The sequence below is a fragment of the Calidris pugnax genome, unplaced genomic scaffold (genome assembly GCF_001431845.1).
Source record: "Calidris pugnax isolate Ruff unplaced genomic scaffold, ASM143184v1 scaffold13, whole genome shotgun sequence".
NCBI classification, from domain to species: domain Eukaryota; kingdom Metazoa; phylum Chordata; class Aves; order Charadriiformes; family Scolopacidae; genus Calidris; species Calidris pugnax.
In genome coordinates this window covers 4,342,577-4,370,213 of record NW_015090810.1, presented here as the reverse complement: position 1 = coordinate 4,370,213, position 27,637 = coordinate 4,342,577, and the positions used below count along the sequence as shown (strand labels likewise).

The window sequence follows — 27,637 nt, the reverse complement described above, 5'->3', positions numbered from 1 at the left end:
AGATTCACAAAATCATCTAATTCTTGCTTAAGCACCTGAGTACCTCTGAAGTTCTGTGTGTGTTTCACAAGTAAATGTGAACTCACTGTATAGGCCTTTTATGAATTGCAAGAAATTATCCCTTCTTCATATTTTATTTTTTTCCCCCTTCAGCAAGAAAGCTCTGACTATGGGGGTAATGATTTTTTTATAGTCAGGCCATCAGTCATACTGTGGAAATAGGCTGAAGAGGTGGATCTAAAAGGTTATGCTGGAAACAATCAGTTTCTCAGCTTCTGGACATGTGGGATCAGAGTACTTCATCACTGCTATGTGTTCATTTTATGTAGCTGACATGAAAGCATTTTGTCTTTGTCTGTCTCCTTTCACCTTGTATTTTGCAATTTTTTTCCAGAGGAATCGGTTAATATTAAAGTCAGCAATGTGATCACTGATACAGTGATCTTCATTTGCAGTTGATGTGTTTCAAGATTAGGATGAAGGCTTTTGTTTCAGAGCAGGAGTTGGAGTAGGAATCATCAGATGGATCCCAGGATTGGGAAGATGTCCTCCAAGTGGTGCGTTCTACTGAGGAGACGGGCAGCTATACCCTTCACAGGCTATAGACTCTTGGTGTATCCATTGTCTGATAACCATAAATAACAGTGATTGAGTCTAGATATATCAGATGAGTCCTTAAACTTCAGAAAGAAGGCAGTGGAAGAAGATTGCTAGCCATGTGGGAGAGTTTGGGACCAGCACACCTTGTCACAACTGCTCTGTTTTGATCCCAGCACAGCTCAGGAATGGACTTGCATGGAGCTGGTGTGGAGAAGCCCCCAGTACACAGGAGCTGCATAGGCTCATCTATGCAACCGCTCTCCTAATGCCTCTCAAACCTACCTTAGTCCCAGGCAATACCACCCCATAGTGAAAATGGAGACTAAATAAGTAATGGAAGACTCAATAAGTAATGAGCATATGTCTGTGCTTGACTCCCGCACCGCAGAGTAAGCCTAACTCTTGCTGGATAGTATGAGAAATGCTGGGTTATGCTTTTGGAGCTATGCTTTGTTACTTGCACTTTACAATCCAAAATACCAGGCAACATGCAAATAAGTCAAACTTAATTTGTTTTGATGGCAATCCATTTTGTAAATGGGTGATAGACAGTTATTGGTTGTCACACATCCATTCGCTGGCACCAACAGGGAAAAGAGGTTGACTAGGGTCACCGTGTCTGTAGTACATTACATACTGTTGCAGAAAAAAATTGCTGTAGCTTTTTAACTGGTTGCAGAACCACTATCAAAAAAAACCCAGACACTACAGCTGGGTAGGTCATGGAAGTATACAGTTTATAAACCAAACCTGATCTAGAAACAAATTCCATTAAAGAAAAGTTAAACAGTGTTAATAAAAGATTGGAAGCAATGGTATGTTATTTTTACAAACAAAAAAAAGGGGGGAAAAAAAGAAGAAAAAAAAACTTATGAAGGTTTTTTGATATCTTAAAGAATATTTAATTTCTTGTCTGAGGTTACTTGAAAGGTTAAGCACTGTAAAAACCTGAGAGTGTAGAACCATCAGAACACCTAAGTGTGCTTTTTTTTTTTTTCATCTTCCTCCTCCCCACCCCCCCCTCTGAAACAGCCTTTACAGGCTTACTTGTTATACTGCTGGAAAATAGCCAGCTGTCATGCTCTGCTTTCCAGGAATCAGAAAACAAAGTGAAGTAACTTCTGACCAGTTACCAGCAAATATCCCTAGGGCAGGTAGGCAGGCCTCATGCCAGTGATGCTTGCTGGCATTAGCAGAATTAATTAGACATTGCAACACTGAGGAATGAATCTCTCCAGCAGGAGCTCAGAACATGTGGAAAGGTTAGAGATCAGGATTTAATGAGTAAGACTGGAAAGAGGGATGATTGTGCTCCAAAGGTACTGAAGCTGAGGTTAGGCTGGATAAGAGTAGCTGTGTATGATGCACAAGGCATTTAGATGCCTTTGGCAAGCAGTGGAAGGAATTGAGCATGTCCAGAGGGAGACATCTCAGCCTGAAGTAGACTTCTAGCTTAGGTGAGGTGAGCTGCCTGCTGTAGAGTCTGTGGCTTTTGAGTGACTCTAAAGGGTGATGTGCTCTGGTGTCCACAGTGTAGATGTCTTAAGGCAATATGAAATTCCATATGCATACCCTCTAATTTGTTTACGTAGCCTGTGAATAGGCTATTACACATGTTACTTGTAGAAGTGATACCTCTGGCTGGTACTGTGCTGTCCTGAGCTTTCACCATTGAAGTCAGTCTTCAGGCACTCTTCATTTCTGTTCAAGGGATGCCTGAATAAAAAACTTATCCTCTGTGCTAGGAACGAGGAGTTTGGAAAGGGAAAATACAGTGACCTTGGTTGTTTGGTGTATCTTATGAAGAAAATCCTGTGATGACAACCTCCCATGCCGAAGTTGCCCTAGACAGCAACTGAGGTGATATGTTACTCCATGTACAAAATCCTCCTATGTTTTCATTCTGCTTCCTCATGGTGACTCCTAAGATTTGCTGCAAAAACTGTTTGAATTTTAATACATGAATGATTTACAGACTGATTCAGATTCATTTGTAGTTTTCTATTTGGCAATTAGTTTGTGCAAATACAGTGTGGAATGGTTTGTTCAAGAGCTGTTTGCTGTTTATGGCTTGTCCTCCCTAAACAGTTGCCTAAAATATGGGTTATTTTTTCCATTTCCTTCCTGGTTAACTTGGATAGCAGGTGGTGAATTTTCATTTGAAGAACCTATGGTGTAAATTTGCAGAGTCATTTGTGTCATTAATTAATGAAAATACTGGGATTCACAAGCAATTTTACAAATCTTTGGCAGTTGTTCAAGCACCAGAGTAAATGGATCTGGCTGATCTTACTCACAAAAGATATCCACAAAGTGGTTTTAAAATCATGTAGCTATTGATCTTCCCTCTCTACACAGAAAAATAACTATTTAATTTCAAAGGAAACAGTTACCCAGGGGTTTCTGCCACATCTAGAAAGTTATAGGCTTCTGTCAGTGAGAGGAGTTATATTTGTGTGTTAGAACAAACTGTACCAACAGGTAGCCTGCAGTGTCAGATTTTATGGTTTTCATGATTACTTCCCACTGTTTTGCTTTTCTGGTTATATGCAGTGCCGTAATACCACCCTAAATTTTAGTTTTCTCTGTCAGTGTGCCCGGTGTGACACTGAATGCCTTCTGGATGTGCACTTTGTAATGAGGATCAGCACCTTTTGGTCAGGGGGTGTTCATCAAAGCATCTTTTCCTGCAGGATGGCATTTGGTAGCCATTAAAGAGCTAAGGATGTTGTGCAAGGGAAACTCCAGGCTTTCTGCTGTGCTGCCAGCGTTGCAGAATTGGAGAGGGGAATTATTTGGTGAAGACCAACTATAAACCTTAGTAGGCAAAGGGGTAGTTCCGCAGTGTGTCTCCAGTGAATCGGACAGTGCCTAGGATAATAAATATAATGGATTATAATGGTTCGATTCAGATGGCTGAGCGTGAATTCCTAAAGAAAGTAAAGCTTTCAAATAGAAAGGGAGGAAATTTTCCATCACCTGCCTATGCCAAGGGGAGCTTGAGGTGCGTTCCATCTAGTCATTTATTCATACATTCAGGGAGCTAATTTCAGTGCTGCCGTAAGCAGTAGTAGTGTAAATGGGCAAGATCCTAATCACTCTTGTGCAAGAAGTGGGAAGAAGCTATGTTCAGAACAAGTGCCTCTTGAGCAAAATGGTCAGAAAAGAAGTTTATGTGGATGTAACCAGCGAGAATAAATAGAGCAGCATGTGCCTATTTCACAGTTTAGCATGTGCTCTGAAAGGCTTAAACTTTTGTGTTGTCAGTATGAGGGAATGGAAACAGAAAAGGGGACTGAGCAAACTTTGAGAGAATTATAAAGGATTATTTATCCCAGTGCTCTTCCTTATGCAGGTATTAATCCATGGGCAGATCCTTCGATTTGATGGAGCTCTGCTGGGTTAGCTGCGCACATCGCATCTATTGCATAGATTTCTGTTTGAAAACTGCTTTAAGAAAAAAAAAACCTTTACAAGGCAATTTTTTCATTAAATAAATGTCTTACTGGCGGAAGACAGACTTGGTAGATTATTATTTTTTCCTGCTTTAATACATTTGAATCTTTAAAATATTCATAGATTTCAGTTTGCTTTTTTTTGGATTGGGAATTGACAATGAGAATACAATTCAGTGCTGTTACATAGTGAATTGAATAGACATTGTCTTTACAAAATAAGATGTAAGACATTTCCTATGCAGAAGGCTTGTCTTTTTACTTTGGTAAACCAAAGCATTCCCCTAATGGATATAGCTATAACTAGTTAAGCTATGCTGTCAGAATTTAACAGAAAATTTGGGATGCGTGTTAAGCAGTATGTGCTTCTTTACAGTATCCTTCTGCATTAGCTTAAATGAGGATACTCATATCTTCTGTTCCTTTATTTCTTCATATACGTAGAGAAAAGCGTGTACAGAAGAACTACTACTGTACACTGCTAAAAGCAGGGTGCAGGTCCTTTTGTCTGTAACAACCACAACAGTTTATAAGACTTTAGGATCCCTTACTGAAGTTCATGATAGATTTTCAACTGACAGCTGCAGCTGACACTTTATTAATAAATGAGGAAGGTTACAATGCTCTTACCCAGAAACGTAGTTGCAGCCACTGTCTATACTTCTGACTTGCACATGTCTCTGAAAAGGATTAAAACACCAATTATGAGAAGTGCTACTCTCTACCATTAAAAAAAATAATAATCTAAATTAAAATAAGATGTTTTGTTTGACTCGGAAGGCTTTTGTTTATTTTTTTTATTTTTCACTTGTAAAAAAACCTATCCTTAGAGAACAGATTGTCACATCTTTTCAGAGTCTCTGTAGAGCAAAAAACAGTGAGATGAAATCTCTGAAGCTCAAGCTAAGCATCTCAACACAAGCCCAAACTGGATTTGTGCTCCCGAGTAGTGTGACAATGGAAAAATTTTATAATGAGAAATAATTTTTATATACAAATGTGCAGCTGAAAAGGAGCCTTTATAAAGTGCTATTTAAACTTATACTGTTGGTAAGATAACTATGGTTCTGTCTTCTATTCTGAATATCTTGTTACAATGGCAATACTTAAACTTTTAAAAGGGGTCTAAATCAGCTACTGGGCAAGAAAATCATTGTACTGACAATAATTATGAAAGCTCATATACAATCTTAATAAAAATGTGAATGCAAATATAAAACATGAAAATCAAAAACTCCTTGGCCATATTTTGTTCCTGACAACCAGAAGCAAAAATGTTTGTGCCAATTGCAATGAAAGTGTGGAAGGACTCAAACCTAACAATGCAAGTTGCTATTCCGCTTTTTACAGGAACATGGGGTTTCTTGCATGAGGTTATAGCAGCCAGGCAGCAACTTTGGAGGGCGTTCCTTCTAACTCCAGGTGACACTGTGTACCTAAAGCAGCTGAACAAATTAGTAGCCTTTACCTTCTTCAGAGCTGCCGGTGGCAATGTGAAGTGTCTAGTTCTAATTAAGCTATTAATCCAGGCTGTTGGTTTAGATAAGTTAGATAATATGACTGCTTTCTCAAAATATATTACTTGATTATACATATCTTTAAATATAAAGCCCATTATTCATTATGCGGGTATTAAACATATAAATACAGGTAGCAAGCTTGGTTGAAAATTAATTGATTTTCCTACCAGTGTTTACTCTAGGGTAGCAAGGCATTTTGGCTCAACTGCGGTCATGAAGATTCATAACTCTCATGGCAACTTTTCAAAAGGATTGAACACCAGCTAACAGACGTGTCTCAGAAGAAAAGTGTGCACAGGGAACTGTGGTCAAGTGAGGGCATTTTCAGTGGCTTCTCCCTGGATTGGCTTCTTGGCCATATGTTCTTGACCTCCTTCACTGTGATCTGTGTGCTCTTGGGGAGGTGAAAGAAGGAGAAGAGGTCATGGTGGGGCTTTGATGTACTGCAAAGGTGGAGCATCCAGCTTCCTCCCCAAACTTGCCAGCCTGAAAGCAAGGTACTGGGTCCAGTTTCTCAACCTTTCTGCCATCTTTCCCATGGTGACACAGCTGTATCAGTACGTTTAATGAAAAAATTATCCTTTTAGTCATTTCTTGCAAAGAGTCCTTTGAAATTTGTAATACTATGAAATATTGCTGTTTGCAGCTGTGAGCTATAGTAGATCAGGCTATCAGTTTTCTACCACAAGTGTTCAGTCCGGCTGCCAATGATGACCTTATATATGGCTATAAATCTTCCAGAAGTGTAATAAAGGTGAACTGCATTTCATTGTAATGGGGTATGTCTTACATGAAGACAGAGAGCACTAGGAATTCCATGTGTAACAGCCAGTGCTTCCCAATAGTCATGTCAAAACAGAGGATGTAGTACTGTGGGCTGCAGAAGCCATTCAGACGTATTCCTAAGTACTCTTGATTTTGTCATAGCAGTGCTGCTGTAGTTCAGGAGTTTGTGGTATTCGTGTTATAAATCTGAGGTGCTTGCAGCTCTTCTGCTCCACGCATCAGAAGTCATTCTGGAGAAAGAAATCCCCTAAACTCAGTTGATACTTCATATTTTCCCTGTTTTAAGTTAGAAATAGTTCAGCCCAAATGTGAGTCTGACTTACAAAATTCGACCTCTTTTGCAAGTACTGGAATCACAGCAAATAGACGCCTATTGAGATTCACCTGTTTCCTGTTGGAAGTCAATTAGAAATGTAACTTGGTTGTTTTTCTAGCTTTAGGAACTTAAATACCTTTATAAAAATGTTTCTAATTCGTTTGGGCACTCTTGAAAATTTTATCCAAAGAGCTTGATTATTTTTTTTTCACATGAAAGTCAGTTTCTGGTACTGAACTGAATAGATAAATGCATCAGTGTTATTTCATAGATTTTATTTCAGAACTCTTCAGCTGTTTCTGAGTTTGAATGATTTAAAACTAAACATAGTTAAAATACTAGCGATGTGCATGAGCTGTGTCTCTGTTATTTATGAACTAAATATAGAGCTGTTATTTATGAACTAAATATAGAGCTGTCACTATTTTTGAGCCTAAACAACCCAAAACATTTATTGTTTTGTAAAGTTGTGAAAACGTTTAATAAAAGTACTCACTGGTTCTGATATTTATGGTTAGACAACAGCATCCCACTATTAAATCCTGATCCACCATTCCTCTATCCCAGCTACTGTCATTTAACAGTGTCTTCTGATGAAATTAAGTTCTGTGGCAAGTGGGTACAATTCCTGTGTGGAACTGCAGGTTGTTAATCCTGAACAAAATTTGGCATTTGATTTAGCTGTGTCTCACCTCCCACTCAGCCTGTGTGGCACAAAGCGGCTGACTGGGGGGGACAGCAGAGAAGGCGTAGAAAGCAGAAGAGCAGCAGGCTCGGTAAGAGTCTTCAGTGTGCTTTTTTGTTGTTCCTTGTCAGCTTGGTCTTATGAGGAAAGGTTTACATATTAAGATTTTGTTCCTGTCACCTATCTTTTTAACTTGAAAGGTATTCTGTGTGTGCACATACATGTGAATATGTAACTTGTCCTAGTGCTCGCAGAGGTGAAAATGTAGAATGCTTGATACTATGACGTTCTTGATTATTTTTTTTTTTGCAACTGCACAACCTTTTTACATTTCTGTTGTAATGATTCCAAGATCTATCCAATATGTCTATATCATACAAAAATAAGTCCATAACCACAAAGACATGGCCTCCTTACTAACCCACTTTCTGCAATTCCTTTTCCCTAGAAACAGGAGTCTAATGCTGTCCCACTCTCTCCTTAAGAACTTAGGCTAGCCTTGCTTTCCACCTTTCCTATATCTAGATGAATGCAAAGAAGGGAGAACAAAGTAGGATAGGAATAATGTGAGGACTGATATTCAGGGCATGACTCTGAGTGGTAACCTCTACCTTAACTTCAACAGAGGCTTCTGTCTGGGTTGAGGGTTCCAGGTTCCTTCAGTTGGGTGTCCTATATGACACACACGTGTGCTTCAAGCTGTAATGCAGGTGGTGGTGCAAAAAGGCTGTACAGTTCACTGCTGGCTTGGAAAGAGGAGTGGATGTAATTCAGCGACCAGACAGAGCAGGTCACAGTGATGAATGAGGCAGGCTGTCAGTTCAATACTCTGTACAAAAATTTTTGTGAATGTCCTCGTCTTCATCCCAAACATGATTTCTAAAGTCTAATGGAGAAGTTTGTTTTCTCTGAACACCATTTTTAAAAATGATGTCCAGAGCTGCGAAGGCTTGCAGCAACTATTCCCTGGCATATTTCTTTCAGAAAGATCCTTATGAATTCTTTCAAACAGTTTCTCTGAAAATTTAGAGCTCAAGCCCATGACCTGCTGATGTCCTTTACAAAAGCGGAAAATATTTTTTTTTCGATTTTTTCAAATTTCCAGAAGACATAAAATACCTACCAATTGCATCAGATTTCATAAATTTAAGTCTGGAAGAAACTCAAGTCTCAATTGGTCCCATGAATCCATTTGTTGCATCCTGTAAGTCTCAGTAGAGTAAGACTTTATTTCAGCTGAGAAAAGTATATGCCTTTGCAGGGTATTTTTTGTCCTAATTATCAAAGTCATTGCAATTGTTTGTTTTCCAGTATTAAATCTTTGATTGCTGCACGCCATGCACCCAGCTCTACCACCTTTTGCCTGTAGCCTTTGTGTTTCAAACTGGACACATAAAACTTTAAGGCATTTTTCTCTGCTGTTCTATGGTTCAGGAAATTTTAGCTTGAATTTGTTGCGTAACCTTTCATCCAACTTAGATTTAAATGCAGCTATGTGTTCATAGACTTTCCAAATGCTGGTCTGTAGCTTGGAATTACATGGATCAGAGCGCCAGCTGCTTGGAGAGCACCGATACGTTATGCTGCTCACAGAAACGCTCTGCGGCAGGAGAGATGCACTGAGAAACCCTGTTACATCTTACTTCCCTTGAAAACCAGACAGCATTGATGAGCAGCAGCATTTATGTTCCGGTTCAATTTTCTTTGCTCTGCTCCATGCACTGAAGCTGTTGTCTCTTAGATGGTTTTTACATTTCCTAATAATATTAGTAGGAATTTTGTAAAAGTTAATTCAGAGAAAGTTTGTCAGGTGAAAAAGGTAGGAAAGATGACTGAATTTAAGCTGTTCCTCAGCCTCTGAAAAGACCCATCTTGCATGCTGCAAAACTGTCATAGAGGTATAAGGTAGCGTGGGTACGGAAAGGTACATTGGATGGTATTTGCAAAAGGTAGTTAAGAGCCAACAAGGTGCTGTCCAGGTATCAACGAGTGTGTAGTGTAGACATGTCTCAAGAGACTGGTTTGCTTAAGTTTTCATAGTCTGGCTCCTTGGAAGACATTAGGTTGCTTCTGGTTTAGGCTCTCTTTGCAGACTACAAAGATTACAGCGTTGTGTGCATAAGGCACGTGGGAAGCACATGTTGCTTCTTGCCAGCTCCTGTTTCTGGTATTAATAGTATAAGCAAGGAGCAAAGCTGTATGCAAAGGTTTCCCTATTGAATCTTGTGACTTTTAATTGGGATGATCTGTATTTAAGTATATTTTTTTTTTTAACAGAAAGATAGAAAGATATTCTGTCTGTTCCAAATACTTTGTAAACTAAAAACCCTAATAGTTTGCAAATAAAACTGGGCTCTCCCAAGGACAGTGTAATTTTAATCATATGCAGGCTTGATTCTGATCCCACTGAGGGACCAGACTGCCCACTCTATTCAGAGCCAGGCGGAATTGGCTTCTGTCCTTAAAAACGCAGCCACGTTCGCTGCAGTATTGGAGAGCATCTCTTGTGGCAAAATGATTCAGGTTACAGTTGGTGAAGTTTACTGTGGTATTTGGCAAAAATCTGTCTACTTCTATTCATATCACTAGAAAAATTTATGCTGAGGAAAAACACAATATATCACACAGCAATAAAATCTAAAAATCAGCAAATAACTGGATTTTTTTTCTGTTTTTCAGAATATTGCAACACTTTCACACTACTGCTGAAGATTACACTATCATTTTCACATCTGGATGCACAGCTGCACTTAAACTGGTAGCAGAAGCATTCCCTTGGATACCTGAAGGCACAAAGCAACCCGGCAGTCGATTCTGTTACCTAACTGACAGCCACACATCTGTGGTGGGTATGAGAGGGATAACTGCCTCAATGAATGTCTTGTCTGTTCCAATAAAACCAAAGGAAATCTTGTTATCAGAAGAAAACAGGTTACCAGCTGAAGAACAAAACTGCATGACACCACATCTTTTCTCTTATCCAGCTCAGAGCAATTTTTCTGGTACCAAATATCCCCTTTCATGGATACAGGACATAAAATCTGGAAAACTCCACCCCATCAAAATACCAGGGAAGTGGTTTGTTCTACTTGATGCAGCTTCATATGTGAGCAGTTCTCCATTAGACTTGGGAGTTCACCAAGCTGATTTTATCCCAATCTCATTCTATAAAATCTTTGGATTCCCGACTGGTTTAGGAGCACTACTAGTGAACAACCGGATTGCCCCCCTTTTGAGGAAAACCTATTTTGGAGGTGGAACTGCAGCTGCCTACCTTGCAGGAGAGGATTTTTATATCCCACGGAAATCTATAGCAGAAAGGTAAGACTTTATTTAACAAAACAGGGGGTTTTGCTGATACTGTTTGTGTCAGACAAATCTCTTAGGGTTGGTGCATGCACTGGACTGTGACACCTGTGCTTCTTTATGCAGTTGGATAGGTACTTCAAATCTATCTCTGTTTTCTTCTTAGTATTCTTTTTTCCTATCTAAAAAACATAATCTGATATATCTACCTTCTTTCTCTGATCTAGTTTGTCACACCTGGTAAAAAATTATAAGGCTGCATTTAGTGACATAAAGGTCAGTCCATGCATTTTTTTTTTTAATTTATGTTTAAGGTACCTCAGTGGAATGCAGATTTGTTCTTGAAGCTCTGTACCTGGAGCAGCCAGGCCAAGGTTGATCACACAGTATAATGACCTTCAGTGAAACTGGAAAGTAGGTTCATGCATTTCACTGGAAAGATGGCATGCTTTACTCTCAAGAGAAACTTTATCAGAATAACACATGCAGTAAGATAAATTACCTAGGACAAATACTTTTAGCACTCTTACTCCCTAACTGAGGTTCTGGAGAAGATGGGAAGCTCTCCTTTAGAAAATAGAGGACACCAAAAGGAGGTCAAACATACACACGTAAGAAAATGCAGGGCAGTGGATAAGGTTCCCTGCTCCTTAACAGATAGAAGTGCTTCTTTTAGCAACATGTGGTCTCTCTCCCTCATGCCAACAACATCTTGCATAAATGCAGTAGAGTCTTCCTTCCTGTCTCACATCCAATACATCTGCACAAAGGAAATGCTCGAGATCAGCTTTAATATTAAAATTATAGTCCTTGGGAGAAGTTGGAGGTGAAAAGGGGATAACATAAAAAAAGCCATTCATGCCTTGCATTTATTTATGCATGTGTACTCAGCAGAACAACATCCTGCATCTCCCATGATGTGTCTGACCTTTCACTGTACGTGTAATAATGTATAACGATGCTTCATGTGTGTGCACCTCTTCTAGGTGTGTGCTTTGAGTGCTGCTCTGGGGTTTTGGTTCTGGACTGGTAAATGCAGAGGCTGGCTGCTGGCCGCATCAGCCTGGCTCTCTTGCCATATGAGGCCATGCATTATTTCTGAAACAAAAATTGGTACGGTGAATGTCCAGTTAATCTTTTAATTTAGAAATAAAAACAACAGGGAAATGCTGGTGTTCTGACCAGAAACATCTGGTTTTTCAAACCAAAAAGGTTTTGAAGTGCAGCACTCACTGAAAGTCAGGATGAAAGGGCATAAAAATCATGGGATCCTAGGGTTCTCCTGCATCACCTGCAAGCCAAAGAGAAAACCTGCTTTGATTTAACCTGGGCAAGCTCTAATTTCTGAGTGGCTTTTCTGGAGGTAATTGCCACACAAGTACTGAGATTGCACAGCGGATAAAAATATCTGAAATGTGGTTTAGATATCAATTCTGCTTTTTATACTTTTTTTTAATTAGGAGGGGAATGGTATGTGGGAACCTTGAGGGGAGCTCTAACTCTGGTATCTTTTTCAGGAGTTTTCAGAGGTTGACTAATTATAAGCGTTTCGGGTATTTGAGGCTCCCACTGCTTTCAAGGGCTTTTTTTTTTACTGGATCAGAAGGGCCCACTTTAACCTTTTTCTACTACAGAGTTATAAACAAAGGAATTTGTCCAATTTGATTTCTCACTTAGGCTGGGTACAGAGTGTCTAATCTTGGCATGAGGGAATCTAAGTCAAATAATCAAATCTGACAGCTGGATAGCCAGGCATGTGATACTATTTCCCATTATACACCAAAGCGTGACACAGACAGTCTGAGTCATTGTACAGAGGTAAATATTTACATTTGTCCTCATCTCATCCTTTGGTTATTATTTGGAAACCTAATATTTAAAAGTTCATGTTTATAGCATTATTGATGCTGTCTGCAATCCCTAGTGAACTGTGGAGACTTAAAACCCTACCTGGAGAAGCTTGGTTTTCAAAGATATGTCAGAAATGAGGATAACCACTTTCCTGAAAAATGAAAACAGCAGCATTGAAATTCTCAATCAATGTCCTCCAAGCTATGTCATCCAAATTTTTATGTCAGGTGTTTTAGTTTTTTTGCTTTTTTATGTTTTTACAGTGTTTTCCTGATAATAAGATATATAGAGAGAGCAGTTAGGAACAGAACTACTACACTTCAAATGAAATGCCAGGCCACGGTGGCCAAAGCTAGTATGATGATTACCTTGTCTATGGGCCATGTTTCCATTTCTTTGCTAGCGACCAAAACACGTAAACAGCAACTCTAGCCAGGTTTTATCCCTGAGAAATTGCAGTAAGGAGCCTCCACCCTTGGAGGTATTCAAAGGCAGCTGAAGAAGGCCCTCAGCAACCTGCTCTTTTGGGCAGGAGGTTGAACTGGAGATCCCCAGGGGTCCTTTCCAGCCTCTGTGCTTCTGTGATTGATTCTGCGCACCTCTACTGAGCTTCATCTGCATTCTCTCTTTAGGTATGTCTTTGTGATTTCAAAAGTGATTTCGTAAAAATGTTTTTTTAAAAAAAGCTTGTTTACAGTGCTGGATTAACATTGGGATTGAATATGCTGAAACTCATCACTTCATGTGGTAATTCATAAGGAAACTTGAACTCTAACAAATGCCATTGGAAAGGTGGATTAGGACCTGTCTTATCTGAATACCATTAGCAGAAGGTATTCCCATCCATGCATAATCAAAGTGCAGTGTACTAAGGAAGTGGCTTTTTCTAAGTCAAGGTGAAACTTGAGCAGAGATGTCTAATGACGGTGTTTATTTATCTTTCCTTCCAAGAACTGTCAAAATGGTTGCCTTTTGACTTAATGGATACAGCTTTTGCTAGTGTTTCTTGTACTTTATTTTTTTGTTCTTGCTATATAAATTATTCCATCACAGACTCTTTTATATTCCTTTAATACCCTTAAATCACTTCCACATTTTCCCATTTCATGGCAGTAGCCAGTCTTCCTATCTCAACTTTTAAAATCATGTTTACTGTATTTTCATCCTTGTATCAAACAGCTTGACAAATTATTATTATCGTTCACAAATCTAGCCTCATTTCCCATGTTTTTTTCTGCACAGCATGAGATAATAAAATAATATGATTATGTATAGCAAGAACTCAGCGATAAAATATTCATCATCTGCCCTATTTTTCTTTTGTATCTGGGAGTGCTATTCAAAATCTGATCATCCTGGAATTTATGACTAAGGGAAAAGAAGCTGTTGTGTTATCTGTAAATTGTATATCTGCATTTTAGTCTACCGGTGTGAAATATCTAGTGCATTAGCTGTTGTGTGTTTTTAATTTTCAAATGCATTTTCAAAAGCTTTGGAAATCCAGTTGGCATGACTTTGTCCCACATGAGTTTTAGTGGCTCTTGCCTCTGCTGCTTGCCTGATTTGACAGCCCTTAAGCAGCACCCACGCTTTTGTAGTCTATGATGCATTGTACTGAACCAAAGCAGGTTTCTTTATTCTTGATGCTGTAGCTTTTTATTATTCAGGTGATTCAGTTGCTGATATATATGACCTGCAGATAAAAACTTAGATTCCTCAAGTTCTGCAGGAAACGTCCTTAATTAGGGCTCACCAATGTACTATGATGGAGAACTGTGCTAGAGATCACTGGGACAGCTCTATGTGTGCCTGTTCAGGTATGTGTGTAGTGACATGGTTTGGATATTCAATTGCATGCTGAGTCTCTGCATGCTGAAGGGAAGGAAGGATTGGAAAATGGAGGCAGAAAGGCAGGGATGAGAGCTATTGCTACGGTCTCAAGAACTGGTGCTGGATACAAAATCCTGAGGCCGTGCAGAGAGTATGAAGAAACTTGGCAAAAAGCTGATCTTCTGCATGAAGTTGTCTCTTTAGCATTATTGCATGTTTCTGTAAGTGTAGAAAGAAGGAATAGAGTGAGAGGTGCTGGTTTACACCATACAAAGTCTTCATAGTGCTGAGAAATCACCTAAGGACTGAAATGTGTTTAGAAGAGCATAATACTTATGCACATGATCATCTTGTATTCTAGCATATGCCCATTGACTCCACATTCATGGGCTCCGTCCATCTGCCCATGCTTACTTCAATGTGATAAGTGGGCTTAAATATCACCCTGTTGACTAGTATGTTTTGTTCAAGCATTTTGTTATGCTGCTTCCACATTTTTGTGATGTTTAGAAAGCTCCAAACAGGACCACTTATTGGGGAATTTCCAAATCTGCAAAATACCTGAACAAACATCCTTTCAAAGAGCGGTGACGGTTTTCAGATGAGATACTTGGGAAGTGACAGAAGTCTTCATCTAATTTCTAATGGGTGTTTGCACCATGAGATTGCCTTCTGCACTTGACAGACCTATTGCAGCCACTGAGAGGGACTCGTAAGCCTGAACAGGCAACAAGAGAGTGAGCATGTCTCTTCCTTCCCCTCACCCACTGGTTTCACCCCATCCTGTAGAGATGAGAGGCCAGAGCCCATTGAGCAAGACTCATCGTGTAGGAGAGTCTCACACAGGTGTTCTCCCTGTCTGAAAGGCAGACAAAGTCTTCTCATGTAGCTGTTAGAACTAAATTGTGACAACTTTTACAACTGTTTCTCAAAACAAGAGCTGTAGAAAAAAAGGAGAGTGTGTTTTGTGGGGTATTTTAGCTTTCTGATTAATTATAAGAAGGTTCAAGTAACCTGTTACTCTTTCTCTTCTCTGCTAAAGTGTAATTATCTGCTGGAAAGCTTCTTGAACTCTGTCTTGTTACCTCTCAGGACAGAAGGTGGCAGCTGACACTTGCTGTGTTTTTCTGCCAGCCATCACTGCAGCCAGCCAATTTCTTCAGTATTTGATTCAAAGGAAGGTTTTGCTTATGTCATTTTGCACTCTAATCCTCCAGATGATTATTTTTTGAGCAGTGGAATTGTTTCATTGCTCCAAAACTCAGCATAGTCAGAGTAAACTGAAAATTGTAAATCGGTGAGCCAAACGGAATCCTGTGGGAATCACTTGTGATCTTGATTGATCATGCGATTCCTCTTAAATTGCTGAGTCTGGGATAAGCTGAGAGCATAAATGCTCGTCAAGTGCAACTAAACACTTACAAACATGTTTGTGAACTTGAATTAGTGGACAGTCACACAAAGAGAAGCAGCAATGTAGGTAAAACTTTGGAGAGTCAATACAGTTGGCAGTGATGGCTTCCTTTAGTCAGTAAGCCCTGATTCATGTATACAATTCTTGGATATCCTTATTTATATTCTCAACCTCTTGCCTTGAAAACCCCTATCAGTTTTGAAGTTTTGAAGACAGCCTTTATTCTTGAACTTTTGTTTTAGCAGCTGATGTTGCATTTCTTTTTAGCTACACAGCTGGAGAAGATTGGCGGTTAGTGTCTTCTATGTTATACAAAACCCCAGTTCAGTGCTTCCTGCGGAGGTTCAGACAGACACCTCCCAGAGTAGGTTCTTCCAGCAGAGATTTTGGGGAAAAAAAGAATCACCTTCCACTCCCATGTTTGTAGAGTCCAGAGCCACAGATGAAAGTGCTTTCCTGAATAAGCTCTTCACTATGTCCCAGGGAGAAGTAAGATTTGTGTTGTGTTTTAATCCTCAGTGAAATCCTATGGGTGGGAAATACCCATCTGAAGTGGGTCACATACAGGGTTTAGAGGTGTAAATGCTAGGAATGAGCCAAAAAGATGGGTGTCATAGAATCATAGAATAGAATCATAGAATGGTCCAGGCTGGAAGGGACCTCCAAAGGTCATCTAGTCCAGCCTCCCCCCAGTCAGCAGGGACACCCCCAACTAGACCAGGTTGCCCAGGGCCTCATCGAGCCTCACCTTGAATATCTCCAGGGAAAGGGCCTCAACCACCTCCCTGGGCAACCTGTTCCAGCGCTCCACTACCCTCACAGTAAAGAACTTTCTCCTAATCTCCAATCTAAATCTGCTCCCCTCCGGCTTAAAGCCATTGCCCCTCGTCCTGTCACTGCAGGCCTTTGTAAACAGGCTCTCCCCAGCCTTCCTGTAGCCCCCCTCAGGTACTGGAAGGCTGCTATTAGGTCTCCCTGGAGCCTCCTCTTCTCCAGGCTGAACAAACCCATATTGGTTAATGTCTAAATGTTTGGATCCATTGCAGCATGCAGTTATGGTGTGCAGATTCCCAAACTACTTTTAGTCAAACCATCCCAGGTCCTCAATGCAATGTAGCCACACTGCCACAGATATCCATGCCAGGCAATTGACTTTGTCTCTGAGGAAGGTACTACATTTCAGCACACTGGAGGGTCTTTGTGCTAGGCTGCAATTCGCAGTATGGAAATAAATACAGAGGGAAGTGGTTTTTTTCAGGCAGGGGACGTAGTGGATCTTGTCACTTTTAGCAATGTTCAGCAAAATGAAATTAATAACAACATAAATGCAAAGAATTTTGAATTGTACTAATGGATCCTCTTACTTGGAAGGAGGCTTAACTCAACTAAGCACATTGCCAAAGTCTCATTGAAAGCCTGTAGTAATCATATACCTAATGTAGTCAAATGCCTAGTGCACAGAGGCTCACATAAATGACATCAAGCAGCAATCTGTATTGTTAAGCACCTTCATTCCAGTATGTGACTGGGAGCAAATGATTGACTTATGAAATAAACCTTATAAATTGCTAGGGAGCTACAATGCATGCATTTTTAAATAAGAAATTTGGAGCTTATTAAAAAAGACATTTTACTTAAAATATAAAGTGTTTTGAGATGATAGCAAGAAAGAAAGGAGTTCTTTAATACACCAGGACTTGATTTTGCCTGAAACAGGATATGTCTTCGCAGGCATTGTGTCTAGCAAGTTGTTATGACATGGTTTCACCCTAGGGAGTTCTTATACTCAAATTCAAAAATCAAACCTTTTCCCTAAGTCTTCTTTGAGAGGCTCTGTAAATTTCTAGCACAAGCTTAATGGGATTTTACAGCATTTGTTTTCTTGCGATAAATTTATTGTACACTTCTTACTGTGCTTTGTAGATTTTCACTTGTGATTGATTAATCTGTTTGATATATGAGTAAAAACAATCGTAACTTGTTTGGCATAAAAGTCACATTTTTTTTTCTTCACTATTTGTACTGGAAATATCACTGTGTACTTAGAATATCTTGATATTAGCATGTAAAAGGGTGAGACTAGCTTTTTGACCCAGACAATATTTACAACATACAAGTCCTGTTCAGATAATGTTAAGGGATTGATTTACTTCAAAGTGCAGGAATTAAAGCTTTTCCTCTCTCTTTTTACCTCAGGCAGTTCTAAGGAACAGGAATTGCTGTAAATACTCCATGGTATAGTATATAATTAGTATAATGCTTTTTGTTTGACTCCTGAAGTTTTAGAGTCAAAAGCATTGAGCTAAGGCAGACACACTGAAGAGCTGTAACTAGTATCATGGGGTCAATTTAGATATTTAACATTATTTTAACCTAGTTTTTATGTGCTCTGAATCCTCCAGCGTGTATGTGTGTTTTAAATACTTCCACAGTGATGCTGAAATTGTTCTGAGTTGGCTCCTGAAACTTTGACTCCTTTGGAGTTTAATCTCAGTTACAGAGTGCAACCTGAGATGTGCAAAAAGCACCAGCCCCGGGGCGCATTCCTTCGCCTCTCCAGAACCACCCCAGAAGGGACAAATCTTTCTCACATCTTCCCTCCCTCCCTCCCCAGGAGAGCAATTACTGGTTTTTTAGCCTTTAGGGGGAGAAGGGGTGTTCCCTGTTCCTTCCTCCTGCTGATACAGCTCTGCTGCCTGAGCAGGGTAGGAGTGGTAAGAAGGTCATCAGGGCAGGAAAGGACCATAACAAGATGCTTATTTTTTCCATTTAGTGATTTTTTTTTTTATTTTTTTTTTTAAAGCATGAGATGATGTAAGTGGGAGAAAGGCCTGAGCTAATAGATATGAGGAAAAGTAGAATGGAGATGAGAAAAAGTTGAAACAACGTGTCTGTAGGGGTGGCAGCCCTGACTTCCAGATGTGATGGTGCGAGGGTGCTGCTGTGAGGGTGGCAGCTCCAAGGGGGGAAGGGGGGTCTGCTCCTGGACCTGACCCACCAATACAAGGTGGGTTCCTCAGGTGGAGCAGAGGGGACACCTAGGGCAGGGGTTTTCTTCACTAGCTGTTTGCAGCAGGCAGGAAAATTCTAGAAATATTGCTCAATGTCTCCATCTCTTCATGTGTCTCCATTCTGTAAACAGGTAGCAATGGCTCACTGCAAGCTGTCATGAGTTTTGGGTCAGGTCCATTCCTGTCATCATGTACCAAAGATTCTGGCACGTCTTTTGCATGGCTGCTGCTGCAGTGGGCTCCAAAGCAGCCGTTGCAATCTGTGGTTTCCACAGGTCATTCTGTTTTGGGGAGTAAATGAGTCCAAACTGCAGGGTACTACTGTCTATGGCCACTATATTGCCCAGGCCCTCTACGAGCAGGTGGGATTTGCGCCACAGACCAAGACACTGAAGTCCCCATGTGGAGCTGGAGCTGCTCACAGCTGTGAAGACAAAGTTTTATTTCCCACGTCCAGATGAAAGCTGAATCCCTTATGGCCCTCTCAGTTGCCAGGCAGAGCTGTGAACCCTACACCTTTTTGCTAGGGTTCATGGTGAGCTGCTTTGCAAGTGCAGCTCCATGGCAGGCTGTGGGCACCTCTCCAGAGGTGCGTACCCTGGGAGCTGTCTGGCTGCACCAGCCCTGCATTTTGAAACACCTTGGCTTCTACAGTTTTGTCATTTTCCCATTGAAACCTGTTGCATCTTAAAATCTCATCCAGCTCTGCTGTGTGACTCCCTGCCCAGGGCTGAGTTTTGTGCAGATCTGAGGTATTTGTGCCAGATAAATCAAGGACTGTTTTAGATGTGTAGGGGGATGAGAGCAGGCATCACTCACTCGGGCCTCTCTGTGAGAACAGTGATGGGGAGCAACTTCTAGACTTAGGGAAGAGTATTAAGTTGGGTTTTAAAACAGTATAATGCAAAGCAATAAAACCAGTGACGAGGGGAGTATTGGTGTTTACTCTCCAATATGGGGGGGGAAAAAAACCTGAAGCATATATGTTTAAGTCAATCTCTAAGCCAGAAACTTCCCTGAGCATTAACACAGACTTCAGCTTGTATTTTAATTGCCATAGGTTTATGCTAATTGTAGTGTTGTATTTTATTTTCTCCCTTTATAGTAGGGGGACAGGATCCACTATATGTCTCGGTTTGGGTTGTTCTTTTTGGTGGGCCAGGGGCTGAGGGATGAATGGTGGAGTGCCTGGTAATTACTGGCTGAATGCAATCCAAATGGAGTTCTTCCAAAATGGGATAGAGCTAGGTTGCTTTCTTTAAGATTTTGTCTTTAACGCAAATAATCATTATACAACTGAAAAGCACACTCTTCTAACAGAAACCGATATTAAGGGTATGTCAGGAAATGCCTGACCACAAATGATGAAGAATCTCCTCTATTATAACATACTAATGCACTATAGTGCCATGAGTTGATGTTAACCGTCCTTGCTTAGTTTTATTTGCCATTTTGGGGAAGAAGGTGCTAAAAATCAGTGATTTTCAGCCTGTTGTGCATGGACCCCTCGAGATCCATGAACTCGCCATAAAGGCTCCGCAAAAGGAGGCCAAGACACTTTGTATATCATGTGGCAACTAAATACATGATTTTTCAAAAGAAATCTTTACCTTCACTGGATTTTCTTTGAGTTCAGTGACTTCCAATCAGAATCATGCTTCTGAAATCTTTTTTGAAAGGTATTTTTGATCAGAATTATTCTTGCCAGTATCACCCGAGCCAAGTCCTATCGTTTAAGAGAAGGATATATTTTTGTAGTCTAAATAGCCAGAATGCAAGAGAGCAAACTGAAATGCCCATAAAAGTTTGTCTGTTAACAGCAGAAGACTCGCAGAACCACCTTAAATTTAATGACTCAGATTATGTGACTTCTAATGTGATATCCATCTAATTTGATATTTTATTTATAGCTAAGCTACAGAGACCTACTTTTTTAAAAAAAAAATTTAGTGGTCGCTAGCTTCCTAGTGAGGAGAAAGATCTATAGAAACAGAGTAGTTTGAATGTTTAGATGATATCACTCAGGCTAGTATTTGAAGATTACAAGTACAAGCACGGGTTTTATTTTTTTTCATCTTTTTACTAGTCAAATATATGCAAGAGTGCATCTGGCAGTTGTGCTCTTGGGAACCCGTGAAAGAAACATCTACAGGCTTTTCAAACAGATTTAATTCAGAAGAAAAAGGAAAATATTGATGCTCTTGAGAAAAAAAGGTTTTACAATCTTTCTTGACTTTCACATATAAGCAGCGGTTTCCAAACCAGGAAATAATCAGATTTGATTAAACAATTGGCTGTCACATTTCAGTCTGTTCGTGTTCAATTAAAAAATTCAGAGGGATTCTCTAGCATTATTATAATCTACTCTTTCTATATCTAGGCATTTATATTATCAAATAACATCTGCTAGGGCTTAATAGCTGTGTCAAATGATTGTAATAGCTTTATTTTCAGTGAATTTTATGATAAAAAGTTTCAGAGTTACAGTAGGGAAAGTACTTATGCTGAAAGGATTGTATCTCCTATTTCATACTTAATGGCAGATATTTTGCAGTTATGTTTTCAGGTGCTACTCTGATGTAGCCCCCATTTATTTATTTTTTGATTGCTGCTGATGCCAACAGTTGGTAAATTCAGCAATATAGATTCCATGGGTTTTCTTCATAATATCCACTGCTAGAAAGTGGTTACTATGAATCTAACACTTACCACTCACTTTGGCCTAAATTAGAGGTGCCTTGGGTTGGTTTTAAGTTATCTACACCAATATATGACTGTTTAAGTGAGAAAAATGGCACACTGCTTTTGTCAGTGACAGATACAGCATTATCTGTCCTCTTGGGCAAAACAATAAATTAATGCTAAGTAACAGTAACCCAGTTAACCCTTCCTGCAGAAGCAAACAGGTGGGTTTTTTTAAGTTTTTCTGCTGTCAGTATACAAATGAAGGCAGCTGCTTTGAAGTCCTCATCAGTATTAAAGGAGGATGTTGTTCATGTCAGATTATGTTTAGGTCTTGTTTGTTGCGTATATACATTTTTCCTGTATTTTGTCATGATGGGTTAATTCAGAAGGAGCGTATCAAAATAAAGAACCAGAGTCATTGTTAGCCTTAAATTTTCTGCCTTTGTCTTGAGAAACGGAAGATAAAAGGTAAAGTAAACTTTGCACTTTTATCAAATTAAACAAAGCATGCATATGCATATAAGAAATATAATCCTTCACTGTGGAATGTGGACAGAAAGTTATCTCTAATTATGTTTTACTGATAATCATTACTGTGGAATGTGGACAGAAAGTTATCTCTATGTTTTACTGATAATCATGTTTATAGTGTCATCTTGACTACTCAGTTCTAGTGTAGTTCAAATCACATTTCCTATGTGGCAGAAATCTTTCAAAATGAAGTTGTAGATGCCAGACAGTTACACATAAGACTGTTCTTTCTTCTAAAGCAATAGATTTCATGCTGATTTGACTGCCAGGACAATTTAGAAAGCACCAATAACACAGTGAGACACTAGCATTTTGGGTCCAATGGTCTGGATATTAGAGCTTTGTATAAGAAAATAAGGGCACTCTATGTTGTTTTGTTGAGTATCATAAACTTAGCTGTGGCTCTGTGTGTCTTTTTTGGACATTGCACATGTGAGTCGCAAACAGTCCCTTCATATTTAGCCATTCACTGTTATTTCTGGATTTGCTTTAGGATAGCTAGATTAGGTGGACATCCTGAAAATTGCCTTATTTTTCATGAAGTATAAATGCTCCTCTGAATTACCTGGATGCCCCTGGAAGCTTGTAGATGTCATATACAAAATCTCACTTTTGGAAATTTGCTTTATGACCTGGGATCACATATTTCCTTACAGTTATTTTAATTCACATTCACCTTAAACCATTCTTTCTGTATGGAAAATCTTACTCTGCAGAGCCACATTGAATAATTGTGTATGCATGTTGCTTGATAGAGATGTCTACCTTTAATTAATTAGACAACACATTTTTGGATGCAGTTCTTAGTTTCTACATTTCATACTGGCCGTCTTTCTGAAGGTATTAGATATTCCACAAGTAGCATCATGTTTCACTTTCTTTTTAAAAAATATTTTCTGAAGTTGCCAGAATCTCTATGAAGTTAGATGTCTCACTCTTTCTAAAACATATTATTAAAGTAATTTGAAAATTTGTCTGCTGTTTTACTAAAATGCAAATATTTTATGGGAAAGAATCACTTTAGGTGACTTCCAGTGTAAAAGGCAAACATTTTTCAATCAAAATGGAATAGCTGGTTGAAACATCATAATCCTCTTTTAATTTACATATAACTTCTATTTTGTGTAAATGGTAATATTTTGTTGTATTTTCATGGTTAGCATCAAAATCTTCAGTATTTCCTATATAACTTCATATTGGAAATGACGTAGTGTTTGCAAGGTCAACGTGTTTTTTTTCCATTTTCCTGAGACTATAACTTCCAAGATTTCAAATATTTATTTTTTGTACTTGCTTTAGTATGAGACTTTGCTAGCACAACACATGTAGCCCCAGAGAGGTTATAGTCTGTGGTGCTAAAAGCCTAGGGAGAGCATTCTCAGGCTTTCAAAAACGTGACGCAGTAAATGAGAAGAGCATAAGGTCTTTCCAGGGAGAGTGACAGAACTGCTGCGTAGAGGCTTGTTGGCCCAATTCATCTCCTGTTGGACTCAACAGGAGACCTTGATTATGTTCTATATGCCAAATTTAATCCCTTTTAATAATTTAAAGCGATTTTAAAAATACATCAATTATCATTGATTCTTTATCTAGACATTTCTAGTTAATTTTCTTAGACAGATTGCTAAAGAATTGGGGATGAGCAGGAAAAATGCCTCTCTAATTGTTCATAAGAATTACACTCTTGGCATTTAATGAATGTGATGATGAAATTAGATCAACAAAAAGAAGCAGGACTATGCACTTTAGCTGACATTTTCTCAAGAATTTGGGATTTTATGTTTGAATATATAAAAGAACACACATAAGCAAGAAACCATAGTTGATTTATCAGTAGGCAGATGATTATGGAAAAATTCCTCCCTACTGGCTTTGACTGCGTGTCAAAGTATAAATTCTACATGTAACAACTTGATGCAGCTGTAACTCTTCCTGTTCTCTGTTATCAAGTGGTGGGTTTGCAATGAGTTTTACACACCAAGATGCAAGGTGGAATTTTAAATTCTAGTGAGGACTAAATTCTGTGGTGTGGCTAACCAGAACTTGATAAAGGACCTGCAAAATGTTTTAAATGATAGGATATAATGAAGCCAATTTTATTTTAATAACATGATCCCATTTCCAAGAAGTTTGAGCACCTTCACCATTTTCTTGTTTGTATTCTTTAAACTGCTTATGTAAGTTCACAAAAGTGCATGGCTAAACATTATTAATGGAATTCATCTAAAACTTTAATTCCAGACAAGACACCTGAATGTGTTCAGCTCCTATACAAAATGTGAATCAAACTGGGCTGTCCTTCTCTCATTAAAGGAGAATGGTCTCCATATTGTTAGTGTGCCAGTTTGTAGCAGACATCCTAAATAGTTTTTGTAAATTCTTCTGTTGTGGAATCAAGTATATGAAGATTAATGTCCACAGTATGAACACACATGCAGTCTGCATATATATGAAATACGTATAGGAATGTAGATATGATCACTCTGCGTTCTCTAAAAAGTTCTCTAAAACATGCATGCTATTAACGTTGTCATCAAATCCTTGCATACCTTACCAGATGTGCTGCCTTTTAAGGTCAAGTATACGAAATTTTCAGGAACTCATATTATTTGATGAATCTAAATTACAGTATAACTACAGTTAAATTATAGCAAATATGGGGCTTATTTCAGTTCTCCATGTGCAAGAAAATGTAAATTAACACATCTCCCATGCAGGGAGTACCAAATAAGTTCACATTTAATCTCTCTTCCTGTCTGATGAACACAAATGCTTGGCAGTCAGAACTGTGAGTCAAAGATAAAGGAAGATTTCTTATCCTAGCCTGCATTATTTAAATTATGAGCTAAAGGGGAGAATGTGAATCTTGAAGAGATCATTTTGTAGTTAATGAAGCAGTTTTAACAGCCAACAAGATCTACCTTCAGCTATTTAAATGGCTGCAGGAATGTTAAAAATTTATGTGATCATAAGTATTATCAGCAGAACATCTTATTTAAGTAAACTTTTCTTATCTTTGCTGCTTTCCGAAGTTAGATTAATAAACCATTAATTTAAGATTTCTGAAAGTTTTATTTTCTTCAGGTACACAAAGAATTTAACAAGGAAAGCCCAACCATCGTTAAATACTGTGTGGGGTTCATTCAGATACTTTCAAATCTATAGTGACATATTGAAAAGGTGTGAAAATACTTGGCAAGTCTGTCAAATTTGCTCTTCTGTAGGTGTCCTGAAGGGGGTGGAGGAAGAGTAGTATTCTGTTGCTATATTTATGTCCACAAATTAGACTGTCAACACATTTTCAAGGTGTAAGTGACATGTAGAAAAATGAAAACTATTCCCACAAATGAGGAGAGTATGCCACTAATGAGTTTTTTTTTTTTTCATGGAATTACTGACCAAACAATATCTAAGCCATAGGGACGGATGCAACATATTGCATGATGAATGTTTTTTCCTCTGACTTAAATGAAGAACTCTTTCTTCCTCCAAGCCTACTGGAGATCAAAGCCTGTAGCAAATATCCAAAGTAACACAGGCATGGAACCCTGAGTCTCTTGACAGATTAATTTTTCAATTCTGCATGAGTAAACCACTGAGATCATGGCATGGTCCTGTATGTGAGCCATGTCTTAACATCCTTTGCCTTTGAATTCTGGCTGGCTGAACAGCATCTCAGGCAGTCACCTGGCAAGCAGACTGATCAGTGGCCACCATCAGAGGGTGAGCGATAGCTACAGTATTGTATTCCCAACTATTTCTAATATTGATGTCCGACATGCCCTGCCTTGCTGTCAGTGTGTCTGTAGACTTCACTATACAGAAAGTAAAAATAGAAGCTATGCCTCCTCGTGTTGTCTCTGGGCTGTGCTGAGGTTTATATTGATTACAATTAGAGATTAAAGTTTAGAAAACATCGGAAGAACTTGATGTTACAGAAAACACCAGCATATCAACTCAGTAAAGTTATAATGGCTATGACTGTTTTAGGGCTAATTGTGATTTAAAAAGTCTTGGAGTGATGCTGTCCTCAGAATAAATATTCTGGATCTTAACTCTTTTGGTAATAATAGCTGATTGATCACTTCATTGCAAACTGATAACTTTCCAGGAGTATGCTGCTTTTTTAAAGTGTTTATAGGAGAATATTATTTACGCTGTTCTTGTGTCAGTTCAGTTTCCAGTGAAAACCGAAAGACGTGGCAAGATCTCCAAACCAGAGCTTTCATTTGGGGGAAAGGCCAAAACCCAAACACTGAGCCAAGCTGCTTTCATTTCACAAGCAGGAGTTTTAAGGCTGCTTCTGTGGTCCAGGCTGTGCATGACACTGTAAGCAGAAGCATGCTGCCAAATTCTTGCCCCTGGGACTCTGAGGGTATGGGAGTTGTCGAAGTCAACAATAGTCTAAAATACAGATGAGGTAAGGCTCATGAGTTGCAGTAATCTAATTTATTGAAACAACTGCTACAGCTGGGAAATCTGTTTACCTCTCTTCACAAAACTTGCCTTATGAGGTTTAGACACCATTAAATCAGGCAGCTTTTCCTAGTGCTCCACTGAAAAGAAATAACCTTCAGGACACTGCCTTCTGCTTCTTGCCCATTTCTTCTTAGGCCCAAACCAAAATTCTAACAAAGTTTAATTTCTAGGGAACAGCCTTATTGTAGGGATGAAATTCAGTTCTTATATTTAAAGCAAAGCACAGTGTAACTTCATTTGTACTGAAACATAGAGTTATTAATTGCAACAGAGACTTTCTGGCTTCATATACCACAGTGATTTGACATCCCATGGCGATATAATTACTATATGCATTACAGATCTACAGGAAAAAAAAAGAAAGAAATGACAGTACCATTCATCTGATTTCCATAGGGGAAAATATCTTTGGCATCTGTTTGTTGGGGGAAGAAAAAAAAAAAAAAAGAAACCACTTTTCTGACAGTGTTTGCCTGACATTAGGCTAAACTACACTGTAAAAGCAAGATAATCTCCTTTATAATACACCTTTCAATAAACCCTAATCATAAAAGGAAGGAAAAAAAAATGCAGTCAGCAGTGTCATTTTAGAACTATAGGGTTTTTTTTATTTCAATATACCTAGATTAAGACTAACACTGTCTAGGTTAGTGATTGATTTTTAGACAGCATCTTAGACTCAAAGATGAACTTGATTCTACTACCTCAGGCAACTAAAATTCAGCGAGGCATGTTGTCTATTGTGTTTTCTCTATTTGTTTAATAATGTGCATATCTAGACAGCCCCAATTAGGTTTGGAAGTTCAGGTCCCCACTGGGTGTTCTTACAGTTCCTGGGCAGATCTGAGAAGACAGTGTTACCTTGTACTATTTTCAGCATTCTGTCTTAATGTTTTTATTTCAGTTACTTCCCTGATTGAGGGGAAAATATAGTCAACAAAGTGATAAAACCTTGAATCCTTTTCATCCTGGCAATTTGATTACCATTTAAAATGAGAATTTCTTTATGACTGAGAAGTTCAAAGTTTGTCTTTTCCCTTTTAGCATTGCCTTATAGCAGAATCCTAAGAGAATAAGACCTTCTTGGCATATATGAGATGCATCAGTAATAATCCTGTTTGCAGAAATCCTGCATTGGTAGAAAATGTTGACATTCAGACTAAATACT

General features: G+C 38.9%; 1 protein-coding gene across 1 annotated transcript in view; it reads left to right on the top strand.

The window, feature by feature from the left end:
- The window catches only part of MOCOS (molybdenum cofactor sulfurase), a 206,320-nt gene that overhangs the window by 69,739 nt on the left and 108,944 nt on the right, over positions 1–27,637 (top strand). The window contains exon 5 of the mRNA XM_014938434.1: positions 10,042–10,683. Coding sequence (XP_014793920.1) covers positions 10,042–10,683 — 642 coding nt within the window. The remainder of the gene's footprint in view (positions 1–10,041; positions 10,684–27,637) is intronic.